Source organism: Muntiacus reevesi, chromosome 2 (genome assembly GCF_963930625.1).
Source record: "Muntiacus reevesi chromosome 2, mMunRee1.1, whole genome shotgun sequence".
Classification (NCBI taxonomy): Eukaryota; Metazoa; Chordata; class Mammalia; order Artiodactyla; family Cervidae; genus Muntiacus; species Muntiacus reevesi.
The window spans coordinates 110,098,443-110,115,176 of record NC_089250.1 but is presented as its reverse complement, the minus strand read 5'-3'; the positions used below and the strand labels follow the sequence as shown (position 1 = coordinate 110,115,176).

General features: G+C 52.4%; 1 protein-coding gene across 1 annotated transcript; it reads left to right on the top strand.

Annotated features, from left to right (window-relative positions):
• Positions 1 to 14,112: 14,112 nt before the first annotated feature.
• COMTD1 (catechol-O-methyltransferase domain containing 1) lies at positions 14,113 to 16,189 on the top strand. The gene is made up of 7 exons (XM_065919888.1): positions 14,113 to 14,335; positions 14,480 to 14,607; positions 14,851 to 14,956; positions 15,045 to 15,163; positions 15,257 to 15,311; positions 15,565 to 15,698; positions 15,937 to 16,189. Exons 1-7 carry the CDS (start codon positions 14,242 to 14,244, stop codon positions 16,087 to 16,089), a joined length of 789 nt encoding a protein of 262 aa, XP_065775960.1. The 5' UTR covers positions 14,113 to 14,241; the 3' UTR covers positions 16,090 to 16,189.
• The last annotated feature ends 545 nt before the right edge of the window (positions 16,190 to 16,734 follow it).

Genomic DNA, 16,734 nt, shown 5'->3' with positions numbered 1-16,734 from the left:
TCCCAGCCTGAAAGCTCCAGCTGCTCTTTGCTATGTGGCCTTAGCTATGTCACTTACCTGAGCCAATAATAATAATCCCTACTTTAGAAGATGGCTGTTATGATTCAATGAGATAAAGACTGTTGGTTTGTTTCAAAAACTCTGGGCTGCAAATAAAATTCAACCAGGACTTGCTTGAGCAATAAAGATAATCATTTCACATACTGAGATTCTAGAGGTAGTTTTCAGGTTTTGTGCAATGATTCAGAAATGCCATTGAAAAACAGTTTCTTTCTATATTTCTACTTCACTATCATTAGCTTTTTAAAAAAAATATGTATTTATTTGGCTGTATTGAGTCTTAGTTTCAATATGTGGGATCTTCACTGTGGCACACAGGCTTAGTTGCCCTAGAGCATGTGGAATCTTAGTTCCCCAACCAGGGATCAAACCTACACCCCTTGCTCTGGAAGGTGGATTCTTAACCACTGGACCATCAGGGAAGTCCCTCCTTAGCTTATTGTTTACATCTCATGCTGTTTCCTCATGACTGAAAGATAGCTGTTGCAGCTCCAGACATCACATACCATATTCAAAAAAGGGAAGAAAGGAAGGGGAATAATAATAAGCACTCCTGGGACTTCTCTGGTGGTCCAGAGGCTAAGAATCCATGCTCCTTGGGTTCAATCCCTGGTTAGGGAACTAGATTCCCACATGCCACAACTAAAGATCCCACATGCCACAGCTAAAGATCCCACACGCCACAACGAAGACCCAGGACAACCAAATAAATGAATATTTTTAAACAACAATAATAATACACACCCGTTCAAGTAATGGATTCAGGTGATCCAAGATCCCACCTTGAGAGAGTCTGCCCTACAGCAACATCACTTAACATGAAACTCATTCTCATCTCAGATGCTTCTGCCTTTTGAAAGAGCCTTCAGAGAAAAGTCCCCAATAGTAGGACTCAGCGGTAGTCCCCAGTGGTGGCCATTTTACACCATACCAATCAGTCAGCAGTTGCAGTCTGCCCAGGTCATGTTGGGTGGGCTGGCCTTAAGGCTCTTATTTGACTGAAGACTCGTCTCCAGCAAAGGGGCAGCTGGGAGTCATTAGCACCAACCTCCAGTAGCTGGGGGATGGGGAAACCAGTGGGTTTGAAGGAAAACAAGCAGATCTCCTGCCCAGATTCCCGAGCCATCCCCAACATTCTCAGCCAGAGTACAGTGTGCAGGACCAGAGGTCCACGCCTGCCACAACCTTGCTCTCCTGGTTCATAAGCTGGGTGTGCAGGGCCAAAGGGTCCTTCCCAGCTCTGCACGTCCAAACTTCTATTTCCACTTCACCCCACAGTTCCAACCAGGCAGTCCCCTTCCAGTGACGGATTCAGGTGACCCACGGATCCCACCTTGAGTGAATCTGCCTGCAGCATGGTCATTTACATGAAACTCGTTCTCAAGGCTTCCCTGGTGGTCCAGTGGATAAGAATCCGCCTGCTAGTACAGGGGAAATGAGTTCAATCCCTGGCCCAGGAGAATCCCTCATGCTGCAGGGCAACTCAGCCTGTGTACCACGACTACTGAGTCTGCACTCTAAAGCCCACACTCCACAACAAGAGAAGCCACCACCACGAGAAGCCCGTGCACCACAACTAGCCCCCACTCTCCACAATTACAGAAAAGCCCTTGAGTAGCAACGAAGACCCAGTACAGCCAATAAATAAATAATTACAAATTAAAAAAATTAGGAAACTCATTCTCATTGCAAATGCTTTTACATTTTGAAGAAGCCTTCAGAGAAAAGTCCCGATGGTAGGACTCCGTGGACATGTGGCACTGGCTTCCGGGCACCTCAGGTCATATCACAGACCTTCAGAGCTGGAGGGAACTTGAGAGAGGCTCCCCCAACCCCAGCCATACAAGCGGGGAAACTGAGGCCCAGAGTGGAGAAGTGATTTCCTCACTGTCGCACAGCAGAGCCAGGGCCAAGCATTCTTGGCCCTGAGCCTCTTAGCACTCCAGGAGGAGTCCCCAGAATGGAGGGTTCTTTTTTGCGTATGGTGTTAAGAGAGTGTTCTAATATTATTCTCTTACCCTAACCCCTAAATGGATTAAAGACCTAAATGTAAGGCCAAACACTATAAAACTCTTAGAGGAAAACATAGGCAGGATACTCTGACATAAATTGCAGGAAGCTCTTTTCTGACCCACCTCCTAGAATAATGAGAATAAAACCAAAAATAAATAAATAGGACCTAATTAAACTTAAAAGCTTTGGCACAGCACAGGAAACCATAAACAAGACAAAAAGACAACCCTCATAATGGGAGAAAATATTTGCAAATGAAGCGACTGACAAAGGATTAATCTCCAAAATATAAAATAGCTCAAGCAACTCAAAATCAAAAAACAACCCAATTAAAAAAAATGGGTGAAAGACCTAAACAGACAATTCTCCAAAGAAGATATACAGATGGCCAACAAACATACAAAAAGATGCTCAACATCACTAATTATTAGAGAAATGCAAATCAAAACTAAAATGAGATACCTCACACCAGTCAGAATAGCCATCATCACAAAATCTACAAACAATAAATGCTGGAGAGGGTGTGGAGAAAAGGGAACCCTCTGGTACTGCTGGTGGAAATGTAGACTGATATAGCCTCTATGGAGAACAGTTATGTAGGTTCCTTAAAAAAACAAAAATAGAACTACCATGTGACCCAGCAATCCCACTAATGGGCATATACCCAGAGAAGAGTGTAATTCAAAATGATACGTGCACCCCAATGTCCATAGCAGCACCATTTACAATAGCCAGGACATGGAAACAACCTAAACATTCATCGACAGAAGAATGGATAACGATATATGCAATGGAACATTACTTAGCCATAAAAAGAAATGAAATTGGGTCACCTGTGGAGATGTGGATAGACCTAGTCATCATACAGAGTGAAGTAAGTCAGAAAGAGAAAAACAAGTATCGTATATTAACACATATATGTGGAATCTGAAAAAAACTGGTATAGACATTCTTATTTACAAAGCAGAAACAGAGACACAGACGTAGAAAACAAAGATACCAAGGGGGAGAGTAGGGGTAGGATGATTGGGAGATGGGGATTGATACACATACACTACTGATGTGCCTGTTAGTCACTCAGTTGTGTCTGACTTTTTTGCAACCCCACAAACTGTAGCCCACCAGACTCCTCTGTCCATGGAGTTCTCCAGGCAAGAATACTGGACTGGGTAGTCATTCTCTTCTCCAATACATTGTTGATACTATGTATAAAACAGATAACTAATGAGAACTTCCTATTGTTGTTTAGTTGCTAAGTCATGTCTGACTCTTTGCAACCCTAAGGACTTCAGCACACCAGGCCTCCCTGTCCCTCGCTGCTATAGAGCTCTGGAAACTCAACTCAGTGGGAAGGAAATCGAAAAAAGAGGGGACATACATATATGTATAGCTGATTCACTTTTCTGTACAGTGGAAACTAACAACACTGTAAAGCAAACTATACTCTGATTAAAAAAAAAAAAATTTTAAGCTAAAAAACAAAAACAAATAAGGATAGGAGGGTTCAGACCCAGAAACTCAACTGTCTCAGGAGGGTTCTTCAGAAGCAGAGCCTGAGTCCTGCATTCCCGTTCAGATGATTGACAGCAGTGGGGGGGTGTAGGGTGGGAGTTGGTGGGGAAAGGAAGGGGCTCTGAGGAACAGGGGAGTGAGGGAAGCAGGACAGGGGAGCAGTAAAAGCTAGGCCAGCACAGGGTCTCAGCGGGGGTTGAGCCACAGCCCGGTCCCTCCAAGGGTTCTGGACCCTTAAAAGCATCAGGGTTCATCCTACCTTGAGACTCAGGGTGGCCTTTGGCACCACATCAGCCAGTCATGGCCACAGTCTGTCCAGGTCACGCAAGGAGCCTTCCGGGAACGGCTCTTGTTAGGCTGAGGGGCCATCTCCAGCAAAGGGGCAGCTGGGAGTCATTAACAACAACTCTCTACAGCTGAGGGATGGGGAAACCGGAGAGTTAGGAGGGGAAAAAAAGCAGCTCTCCTCCACAGATTCCTGATCCATTCCCAGCATTCCCAGCCACAGAGCGCAGTGTGCAGGAGCAGAGGCCCGTCCCTGTCATAACCTCACTTTCCCGGTTCATAAGATGGGTATGCAGGACCAAAGGGTCCTTTCCGGCTCTGCATGTCCGAGCTTCTGTGATTCCACTTCCAACTTGCCCCACAGTTCCAACCAGACAGGCCCCCTGCCCCCCAGACTCCCCACTTGCCCAAGCAGTTGAACAATGAGTGAGACCAAAGTAGGGCACCCACTCAATCAGGCCTGAACCCCACGAGGCAGGTAAAGGCAACAGTTTCTTGGCGTGTGTACGTCTCCAGCCTGCAGAGCGGGTCTGGGGAGTCAGTATTTCTTTAAATGCAAGTACCGAGACCACACTGGGTTGTCAGTGAATTCATTATCCCATTACGCAGACCTGAATTATTCAGCGCTCTTGAGGCTGCCTGAGGAACGCGCCCAAGCACAGTCGATGCGGCATTAGAGGGATGGATGGAGTCAGGCCCAGGGCATGGTTGGTGCCGGGGTGATGGATCTGCACCCAGAGAGGCTGCCAGGGCTTGCAGGCTTAAGGCTGCCTGGTTGGCAGGACCTGGGTGTTGGGTGTTCCTGGGGCCTGGGAAGGGAGTCATGTACATATCCACAGTCCTCCTCACCGCCTAGGAAACTGGCAGAGTATATCTTCAGAGCCCTACCTGCTCCAAAGGGCCCAGGGACTGAAGATCCAAACTCTACCTCTTCCTGGCTGTGTTGCCTCCAGCAGGTCATTCACCTCACTGAGTTTTAGTTTCTTTATCTGTAAACAACACAGTGATGGTGCTGAGTCAATATCCATTCTCTCTTTTAAGTTTAATGATAGAACTGATTTCTCAGTAAACATATTATCCTCTGGAATATAGACTATTTCCAGGCTCGAGTGTGGCCATGTGACTAAGTGCTGATCAAAAGGATGCAAGTACAATAGCCTATGAAACTTTGAAGAAGTGCCCTTGAAGGAAGGAGGTTAGTTCTATTTTGTCCCTTCCTTTTTCCTGAAAACTGGATTGCAGGTATGATGGCTGGAGTTCAAGCAGTCATCCTGTTCAATGAGAAGACACCACATGAAGAGGATGATGGCATAGCAGAGGAGAAGCCCGAGTCCCAGTTGACCCTGGAGCCTCTCTATCACCTCTAAGTTGCATCTGTATAAAACAGAAGTCAACTTCTCTTTTAGATTTTTCTAAATCTAAATCCAACATCACCTTGTTGGGCAAGTTCAAGGGTGAAATGAGACATTATAGGAAACTTGGCCACCTCATTAGGAGTTTGGGCTTCCCTGGTGGCTCAGATGGTAAAGAATCTGCCTGGAATGTGGGAGACCTGGGTTCAATCTCTGAGCTGGGAAGATCCCCTGGAGGAGGGCATGGCAACCACTCCAATATTCTGCTTGAAGAATCCTCATGGACTGAGGAGCCTGGTGGGCTATAGTCCATGGGGTTGCAAAAAGCCAAACACAACTGAGTGACTAAGCACAATAGGTATTTTCCTCTAGGATACTTCAGTGGTTAAGAACAATAAGCTCTGAAACCAGAGAACCTGGGTTCAAATCTCAACTCTACCACTTACAAGCTGTGCAAATTTGGGAATGTTGCTTAACCTCCCTGTGCTTCATCTTTCTTATCTGTAAGATGGGGATAAAAATGGTACCTTCCCCCTTACAAGGTTTATGCGAGGATTGAGTTAATATGAAGTTAGGAGAAGTGACTGGCATACAGTGATTGCTATGTAAGTATCAGCAGTTAGGATCTTTTTTTATACATCCAAGGGGATTCCCTGCATAACTCAGGGACCTGGGTCCCCAAAACATCTCCCAAAGCTTCATCTCAGTGTAGATTTTCCAGTTAAGGTGGCTGTGTTCTCAGGGAAGCAATGCCAGAAGTATTCTGAGATTCAACCATGACATGAACGGTTTGACCTTGGGCTGGGCAGCAGAGTCTGAGGTCCTAATTTGGAGACCACAAGAGGAATTGCTCTTTGAAATCCAGATGAAATTCTTATTCAGGAAGAGAGAAAGAGAAACAAAAGCCCATTATGGGCTGTGTACCCTGAACAGGTGTCTCTCCTCTGGCAGCTTCTGGGGAGTGGATTAAACCAGCATCATGTGCCAGCAACACAAAAACCAGTGTGGAATATGGGGAAACCTCTCTGGATCTGAGGCAGCAGGGAGTGGTGGGGACTGGGGCAAGAGCACATGACCCGTGGGGGATGGAGGCAGGCATCTGCCAACCTGCCCTGCAGCATCATGGGCCCAGAGTTGTCAAATCTGCTGCCCTTTCAAAAGAAATGGAAATCAAATCTGAATTCTGTGTGAAGTTTCTGGTTGTTTCATGTTGGCTCCATTCAAAGAAACAAAATACTGATCAAGGCAAACAGAATATGTCTCCAGGCCAGCTCAGGGGCCACCAGAAGTCAACGAGCACTGAGAGGCCTCCATGCAATGCAGTTGGAATACTTGAGTCCCAGGCTCTGTATCCAGGTGTCTTGGGGGAAGTGGGTATATGCTTGAGCATGGGGGTGGAAGAAGGGGGCTCGTCATCCCCAGGGAGGCAGGTGCCCTGACCCCTTGCCCCCTCCCCATCTGGGCGTAGGATGATGGCAGTGGGGGTGGGCAAAAACGGGAGGTTGCCCTGTGACCTCAGGTAACACTCTGAGCCCCACAGCTCCAGGTCCCCCCTCTGAGAGACAGACTGGGAAGTCTGAAGCTCAGGCATGAGGCAGTGACCCTGCTCCACCTGCCCCTGCTGAGGTCCTGCCTCATGGGGGTCTCTGCATTCATGGCTTTGGGGATGCCTAGGGGTCCTTGGGATCTGTGTGTAGCTTGGACTGCTGAGCCTGACTCTTCCCTCTCTGACCCATAATAGCCACACCCTTTGCCACATGACCTCACAGGGGTGGCCCCATGGGGGGCATGGAGTACACACACTTGCCCTCATGAGGAGCTTGGCCAAGTGACTTGATGGGACCGTGGGAGCATCAGCACAGCTGACTGAGGCAGAGACTTTCAAAGTACCTGTGTGGTTGGCTCTTGAACCTGTGCTGTCCTCTGGGAAAGAGCATCTTCAGGCAGTTGCTTGTTGCAGAAAGAAGTGAAGTGAAGTGAAAGTCACTCAGTCGTGTCCAACTCTTTGCAACCCCATGGACTATACAGTCCATGGAATTCTCCAGGCCAGAATACTGGAGTGGGTAGCCTTTCCCTTCTCCAGGGAATCTTCCCAACCCAGGGATGGAACCCAGGTCTCCTGTACTGCAGGCAGACTCTTTATCAGCTGAGCCACAAGGGAAGACCAAGAATTCTGGAATGGGTAGCCTATCCCTTTTCCAGTGGATCTTCCCAACCCAGGAATTGAACCAAGGTCTCCTGCATTGAAGGTGGATTCTTCACCAACTGAGCTATCAGGGAAGCCCTGTTGCAGAAGGATGTGGACCCAAAGCCTGAAGCAGCAGCAGTCCAGAGGACCCTCTGACCCAGGAGCTAGAAAAGCAGGCGGTCATTTTGGAATCTGCTGAGACTCGGGGCTGGTGCACAGCACTGCTGCAGCAGAAACCTGTCCGCTCTGCTGGGCTTCCCTGACCCTGACCCCAGCTTGCCCAACCTGGTCCTCCACTGTCCCAGAAGCCCCTGCACCCCTGCATGTGTGCTAAGTTGCTCAATCGTGTCCAACTCTTTGCGACCCTATGGACTGTAGCCCGCCAAGCTCCTCTGTCCATGGGATTGTCCAGGCAAGAATACTGGAGTGGGATGCCATTTCCTTCCCCAAAGGATCTTTCCGACCCAGGGATGGAACCAGCATCTCCTGTGTCTCCTGCATTGGCAGGTGGGTTCTTCACCACCATCACCACCTGGGATGCGCCGGCACCTCTGGTCGTGACACAAAGAGACTCACTTTGGCGTGGGGAGACCCCAGGCCATACAGAACCGGAACCAATCCCCACATCCTAGGTGTGAGATCCCAGATGGCCCCTACCTATAGAGGGTGGCTGATCATGCCTACCTCGCTGGGGATTAAGGGTGGGGGCCCTTGATGAGACACCACAAGCCTGCAGCAGGTGAGGGTGGGGTACCTGGTACTGGCACTTGCACTTGTCAGGTGAGAGAGGGATGGGGCAATCCCTGTGAGAAAACTGCCCCCTGAGGAAAACAAGGCCTTCCCTTTGAAGAGCATGATTTCCAGTTCAGTGTGGAATCTGTAACTCTATCCTGAAAAAAAAAGCAAAGAGTTATCTCAGTACCAACTGTCAACCACCCCTGGGCACAGACCATCCTGCTAGAGTTTTGTATCAGTTAGGAAGGCTTCGAAAGTCAAATAAAAGAATATATAGCTAATCATTGCTTAAGCACAAAGGGCTCCATTTTCTCACATAACAAGGAGGCTGGAGGTAAGCAGTTGCTGGTTGTGGTTCAATGTCTGGGCAATGTCTTCAAGGGCCATTCAGCAACCTCATTGTTTTTATTTATTTATTTTAATCTTTAACTTTGTTGCCTCATGGCCACAAGATAGCTGCTACAGTTCCAAGCATTTCATCTTTACACAGCAAGAGACCATTCTCACGAAAACCCCTCTGAGCAGAGGCTCCACCACAGCCTTCCTTGGCAGGAACAGACACCTCCACCTCCATCACAATTATTGTCACAGCTTCACTCTCCTTCCAGCCACAGACTCACAAGCTACATTTGCATGTGAGTCCTGTGCAGTACGTTTGATTGTGGGTACCAGGTCCCATGCCTGCAGGGGCATCTGGGACATGTGTATTTGTCTTAATTTACGGAAGAAAGGACGCATGACATAGGCCACCATTTCAAGGTGGAGACAGAAGAACTGCAGGGGTACTTTGCTGTTTCTCAAAAGGATTCCATGAAGTCTTCGCCACTGGGCGGCTCCTGAGGTTCAGCTGAGGTGTCCGGCAAAAGCCATGATGCCCAGGAATGGTTGTGATAGTGGCACCCCAGCCATCCCTCAGAAAGAAAGAAGCAGGTAACACCATGAAACACACACCTGTCATCCACTGGGGACTCCCAGAGATACCCAAGTGCCGGATCACAGGTCAATCCCTGGCACATGGTGGAAGCCTCTCAAGAGAACTCAGTGAACTCCCCAGAGACATATGAGCTCTGAACTTGGGCCCAGTAGTGCAGCTGAGATGGGGACAGGTTCACATCCTGGCTCTGCCACTTATATGTCTCAGTATTTAAATACCTAACACCGTGGTTCTCAAGGAAGGAGGGAAGAGAACTAGGTAGGGGTATTTTAATCATTACAACTCTGAGAGGTTGGAGGTTGTGCTGAATTTTGCCACCCTCTCATCATCTCCACCACCACCATCATTCTCATGGTCGTCATCACGAGCGGCAAAGAGGACTTTGCAGATGGAACTACAGTCACTAACCAGCTCACCTTGAAATGAAGAGATTATCCTGGATGAGCTGGATGGGTCCCCAGGAATTACATGAACCCTGAAAAGTAGAAAAGGAAGGCAGAATGAGCTGAAGCACCAGAAGTTTTCGAGGTGCCTTTGCTGGCCTTGCGACGGAGGGGTTTTGTGAGAAGGGACTAAATTTGGCCAAGAACTGGAGACCTTGAAGGAGGGCCCAGAGTCCAAGCAGAGCTGTACTCACAGATGCCACCCTGCCTTCCACATGGTAAGACCCCGAGCAGAGGATCAGCCTGGCCTAGCCTGACTCCTGACCTACAGAACCATGAGATTAAAAATGGCATGCTTTTTTAAAGTCACTCAGTGTGTGATAGTTCACTACACAGCACAGAACACTAAGACAGAAGGGTCATGCCCATTTTTCTAGCTGAAAAACTGAGCTCAGACAGACACAAAGTGAGTGGTGGACCAATCAGCGTTTGAACCCAAGACCCTCTGACTCTGAAGCCCATGCAGTCACTTTCCATTCGGCCTGTCCAAGTGAGGAAACGGGCATAAGAGGCCAGAGCACTCCCAGCACTGGCTCCACAGCATCTCAACTCAGAGGAGGTAGGAATAGGCCATGGGGCCCCAGAGGCGCCTGACTCATGGTCTGTCTGCATCAGCCCACCCGACCCACCACAGCCCCCAGAGTCCGTGGAGTTACATGGACCCTGGGGGCTTTTGGAGTCACTGCCCTTCAAAGTCTTAGGTGAAAAGCTCAGCATCACTCACCCAGCTGTGGTTGGACTCCAGGCCACAAGCTTCTCTGTGAAGAGGAGGCCTAAAGACAGCAAGCCCCGGATGGAGGCCCACAGGCACCACCTCCGGGAGACCACAGCTGCTGGGAAAGAGCCCACGAGGGCAGGAAGAGGGCTGAAGGGCCCACGGGTGGAAGGAGGATTCCTGGGGCAGGGTCATGGGACTGGGGGCCATCAGCCAGCCCGTGAGGCCTCTGTGGCCCCAACAGAATCCACTTCTGTGTCCTCATGTCTCTGATCTGTGTTCCAAATCAGAGGAAACAGTTGTCCTGTGGGCCAGATCAGACACGAAGATCAAAGATGTATTCAGTTCAGCTGACAAGGAGCTTCAAAAAAAAAAAAAATCTAACCCAAATGTTTCAAATTGTGAGGTTTCACATTAAAAGCCAGATTTCCAACCTCTTTTGAAAAATCAGAAGCTCCAGCTGCAACGCGCACTACTTTCCACATGGCTGTGCTGGCTGGAGCTGAGTGGCCACCACACCTTCTGATGGGGCGTGAGTTCTGGAGCGCCACAGTCCCTACTGCCCCCTGCTGCCCTCTGCTTGCCTGCCTGCCTGACCCGTGAAGATACCTGAATTTCCAATCCTTTAGGCCCAACTTGATTCCATGACCTTACTCTTCTGCCCCTGCCCTGTCCAGTGCTGGGGGTCCCTAGGGGAAGGTGCCCAGCATCTGTGATGTTAGCAGGGCCGGGAGATGTAGGAGTGCAAGAGCCTCTTCCAGATCTGTCTTTGTGACAGCTGTTTACAGTGACCCAGTCTGGCTGAGAATTTGGCAGGGGTCAAACCCCCTGATTTCCTGATGTGGACCTGACAACACATATGGGCACCCATCCTCCCGGCCCTCTTGAGCCTGTGGGCACCTTGGTGCCTAATGCGGCAGTTACACTCGGCCAAAAGGGCAACTGAGAGAGGCAGAAAAGACCCTCCCTCTCCCTCACCCCTGGAGGCAACTGCCCACATCCATGTGGCCCTCTGGAGAGGCCCAGCTCCCACCGCCACCACTGGGGCCACCTCCAAGGAAAGTAACCAAAACCTACTTTGTCTTTAGCCCCCTGGTCTTCAAGGAAAAGGCACTGTAACAGTTTCGGAGACGACACTTTGCTCCCCTCATTGTGAGCTGAGATACGGGCACTGTAATGGAAGAGACAAGAAATGAGTAGCGACTGGGGGAGGGAGGTGGAAAAATTAAATTTTGCGTGATCAGCAAGGTTTCAAACAATCGCTCGCCAACTGAAGTGGGTGCCACGTCTATAAGTCATTCTGTTTTATAGACCATTAGGATCTCCAGAGAGAACCTGCATGGAGACCACTGCTTTTTGTTGAAATTAAAATGTCAGAGAAAAAGAAATAGAACAAAACAGGGAATCTGCAATTAATTACCAGGCCATAAAAATTCAATAATCAGGAGGCAGAGCAGCCGCAGGCCCAGAGGTATCAGAGCCAGCGTAACAAGAATGGAATACATTAATCTTTTCAAATTAGTTTTTTAATCTGACGGGGATATATGGTGACATGCCTCCTCTCCCCGGCTGCCCCCCACCTCCACAGGCTCCGGTCTGAAGCCAGGCTCGGGGAGGGAGGCTCTGGTGTGAACTGGGGGGTTGCCCAAACCCAGACCCCCAGACAGGAAGGAGAGTGAGGGTTTGCAGGCCAGGCTGAGTCCAGGGCCCTGGTGCCACCTGGTTTGGTGGAAGGGTCTCAGTGGAGGTGTCAGGAAAGCTCTTCTTGGGAGTCTGGTTTCCTCTGGGTCAAAAGAACTCACTGTGTTACCTCCTCCCGCCAGGGGGTCAGAGGGGTTATTAACAAATCAGGGCTGGGGAAGTAAGTGTGGAGAAGTAGTCTCTCTGAACTTTGGTCTTCTCCTCCAGAAAATGGGAATAATGTCGCAGTCTCACAAGGAAGCTGGATGATAGTGCCTGGTGCTCAGTGAAATGCCCCTCACTGTTACCATTTGCACTGTCCAGACGGGCAGTTCTGACAGCCAGGAGGCGTCCCCAGCTCGGTATTCAGAGAGCATTTATTTAGCACTTGCTGTGTGCTCAGCTAGGAGCGGGTGGCGCGGGAGAGAACAGTGGCCTCGGTTCTCAACCTGGAGAATAGCCAGGTCAGAGAAACATTTGTGGGGACAAGCGGGATGCAAAGGATCAAAAGGCAAGGGGAAACGCACTACCCTTCCCAGCAGGCCGCCTGCTTGGCGACGGGGAACTGGGGGGAACTGGAGGAACTAGGAGGGCTGACTGGAACCCACGAAGCACCTAGACAACAGGCTCCTCCCTTGAACCCTTCCCGGAGGCGGGGAGGGGAGGTGCGGCGGGCTGACTGGTTAAAGGACCAGCCCCATCCTTGGGTCTGCAAGGCGATCCCGCCCTGCACTCCTCTGGTCTACCCACGTGCCCGGGCTCCCACAGCTCGGGTCAGCTCTGGGCTCTGGGTTCCCAGATCGCCCGGGTCTTCAGCTTCAGCCAAGCCGCACCCGCACGAGACCCAGAGCAAGCCGGTCTCTGAGCCTTGCTGGGCCGAGGCTCGCCTGGGAAGCTCCCCGCAGCGGAGCTCCAGTCTGCCCAGTGTGTTTTCTGAAGGGTTGGTGTCAGGGAACAGGAGCAGTGGCCGATGGAATCTGGCTCATTTAAATGTAACACTTATAGCCCAGTGGGTGCCAGGCTCTGTGTGAATCCTTCACCTGGATTTTTTCACTTCATTCCCCTACCCCCACCCCCGGGGGGTTGGCACTATTAAGAACCCCATTTTACAGACGAGGAAATTGTGAAGCTGGGATTGCTCACCAGTTCCCTGTGTCCTGTGATCTCTGAGCTCAGCGTCATGAACACAAGCCAGGGCAGCTTCTCTCATTGGCCCACCCCACTCGGCACACAGCAGGTGTTCTCATCGCTGTTCAGCGGACAGCGTCCCTGCATCCCTGCTGAACAGACCTGCAAGGGGGACTCACCTGCCCTCTGACGTCCCCTCCTCAAGATGTCTTCCCTCCAACCTGTGACCATAACCATGGCTGCCATTTTTGGAGCACCTACTCTGTGCCAGGCTGTGTGATCTAGTGTCATTAACGTTAAGACGGTCCCAGTTTTACACAAAGGAAAAACAGAGGCTCGGAGAGACTGATGGGTCCAAGATCTCATACCCAAGTCCAGCTGGCACCCAGGATTTTAGCTAAGGATATTGTCTCAGCACCCCATCAACCAGACCTGCCCCAGGGCTCCTGAACCCCTCCTATGGTGTGTCCCCCCCAGATATACACTCCTTCAACCTGACATCCTTGGTGACCTCCCCCAAGAGGCCTCCTTTGATTCTCTCAGTCACTCCCAGGGCTCCTTTGATTTCTATCATTTTGTACCTGTTACTATCCTTTTATATCGACAGTCTATTCACCCACTCACATATGCCCCAAGGGGTTCTCAGAAAAAAACGGTAGCGATGAGGAAGAAGCATAGCCAGAAAGTGAAAGTGAAGTCGCTCAGTCGTGTCCGACTCTTTGCGACCCCATGAACTGTACATGAACTGTACATGCCAGGCTCCTACATCCATGGGATTTTCCAGGCAAGATTACTGTAATGGGTTGCCATTTCCTTCTCCAGGGGATCTTCCGAACCCAGGGATCGAACCCGGGTCTCCTGCCTTACAGGCCGACTCTTTACTATCTGAGCCGCTTCAAATTTTCCTCTGGGACTTAGGCTCCTAGACCTCTGGCGTCGGGAGGGAGAAACCCAGACCCCCGATGTAGTGCTTCCTCCCTGCCCGGCGCAGTTGCTAAAACGGCCACCAGATGACACCAGAACCCCTCGGGGCGGGGGCTTGCAGTAAGGCCATGTGGCCGCCAGATGGTGGTCGAGACCGCGGCTCCGAGGACACTGCCCCGCCAAGGCGGAGCCGCGAGGGCCCGCGGGCCTTGCGGCGGTCCCTGTAGCCCCAGCGCAAGTGACCTGGACGCCAGCCGCCTCCGGCCCGCACCATGACCCAGCCAGTGCCCCGAATCTCTGTGCCCGCCGCGCTGGCCCTGGGCTCGGCCGCATTGGGCGCTGCCTTCGCCAGCGGCCTCTTCCTGGGTAAGTAGCGCCGGGCCTTCGGTACCCTAGCAAAGGCCTCGCGGGGAGGCGGGCGGGCGCAGAAGCGAGGCTGACTGTGGCTGAGGCTAACCCTTGGCACTCTGGAGACCCAGGCCCTGACCCGGCACCACCCCTCCCCTGCAGGGAGATGGTTCCCTCCTTGGCGATCCCGGCGAGAGAAGAGCCTGCTGCCCCCTGAGGACAGCCCCCTGTGGCAGTATCTGCTGAGCCGTTCCATGCGGGAGCACCCGGCGCTGCGGAGCCTGCGGCTGGTCAGCAGGGCCGGGAGCGGGACTGGGCGCCCAGCTCCGGCAGGGAGGGACCCACGTGGCCGTGTGACCTTGGGCTGCGGCTATGTCCCTTTCTGGGCTTCCGGGCTCCCCAGGCCGGGCACAGTGGGCGTTCCGAGGGTCTGCCCTTGAGCCACGCCCATAGCCACGCCCCTGAGGCTCTAAACTTGGGGCACAGAGGGGTGACTGGCAGAGCTAATGCGACCCTCTCCTCCCCCGACGCAGCTGACCCTGGAGCAGCCGCAGGGGGATTCCATGATGACCCGCGAGCAGGCCCAGCTCTTGGCCAACCTGGCTCGCCTCATCAAGGCTAGGAAGGCACTGGACCTGGGTAGGCACACGGTCGGGGACACCGGGGACTGGAGTCACCGAGGGGTCCCCTTACTCTGGTCTGAGCCTGTCTGTGTCCATTTCCCCAGGCACTTTCACAGGCTACTCAGCCCTAGCGTTGGCCTTGGCCCTTCCCCCGGCCGGGTGCGTGGTGACCTGCGAGGTGGACGCAGGGCCCCCCGAGCTGGGGCGTCCCCTGTGGAGGCAGGTAAGTGTCCCACACACCTCGTTAGGCCTCTGGAGCCCTACCACTCCCAGCTCCGGGAGAAGGGACATGCTGACTCTGACCCCACTCCTGCAGGCTGAAGAGGAGCACAAAATCGACCTTCGGTTGAAGCCCGCCCTGGAGACCCTGGGTGAGCAACGGAGTGGAAAGGGCCTGGGCGCCATTTCCCTAATGGGACCACCCGGCACGAGCCAGTGACCCGGTCCTCCAGGCGGGCTTGGGCAGTGACAGCCCCCCGCCACCCGGTCCGCGGCCACACCCAGGGTGGCAGGCCGGCGCCCTCGAGTACCTGAATGGCCACAGCACCTGGGCCGGCCTGGGCGGGGGCTGCTGGCTGCTGGGGCCTGCGGACTCAGCCACCTCTGCCCCTCCTCCCCCGCAAGACGAGCTCCTGGCCGAGGGCGAGGCCGGCACCTTCGACGTCGCCGTGGTGGACGCCGATAAGGAAAATTACACCGCCTACTATGAGCGGTGTCTGCAGCTGCTGCGACCCGGAGGTGTCCTCGCTGTGCTCGGTGTAAGGGGTAGCCCCCGGGGGGTAGAAGAGGCCCTCTTGGGCAGGGTGCATCTTTTCCTCAGGCTTCCCTTCGCCGGTGCTCCAAAGCCCCGCCCAATACAGGGGCTTAAGCTCCTCCCCCAGGGATTCCAACCGAGTTCCCGGGCTTTCCATTCTGCGCTGCTCAGGTCCGAGGTCTCCAGCCGCGCCCTGCGCAGGCTCCCCAGGCCCCGCCCCCACATGCCCCGCCCCTCCGCAGGTCCTGTGTCAGGGAGAGGTGTTGCAGCCTAAACCACAGGACAAGGCGGCCCAGCGTGTACGAAACCTGAACGAGCGCATTCTGCGGGATGCCAGGGTCCACATCAGCCTCCTGCCCCTGGGCGACGGCCTCACCTTAGCCTTCAAGATCTAGGGCTGGCCCCTAGTGAGTGGCATCAAGGGAGGGGCCCTGGGAACCCCAGCCATTCCGCGCCTGCTTTGAATCTGACAATAAAGTGAGGCCTGGGACACGATCTTGTGCTTCAGTGGTGCAGGGAGGGAAGGTCACTTCTTCACCAAAAGGGAACCTTGCGGCCACAGATATTCATCCCCTCCCTGGCACACTCCTGAGGACCCTCTGGCACCAGGGGGGCTGTGGCCTGACCACAGGAGCTTCCAGCTGACTGAAGGCAAGATATCAAGTTTTAACTGACCCGCCCACATGCAACTGGTTAGAAACCCCAGATCCTTATGGAGATTTACCTCCAGGGGACCTAAGGGCTGGAAGATTGGTAGAGGCCTCTTGGACTCCCTCTTTACATCTCTTCCTAAGAGAAGCAAGTGAATGAAGTTCCTGTTCAATGAAGCTAGGACACTAGTGGAGAACAAATTGGCATCCGGTGGCAGAAAAGGGTCCTTGCACTGTACTGTTGTAGGCTACACCAATTCTGCTAGCCATGTGCCCATGTCTTCACAAAACTGAACCAGGCTTCACCTCTGCAGTAGAGGCCCTGGTCAACATCACCTGAGACCAGGTCACCTGACTTACACTGAGAGCCTCAGGGTTAATGGAGTATAT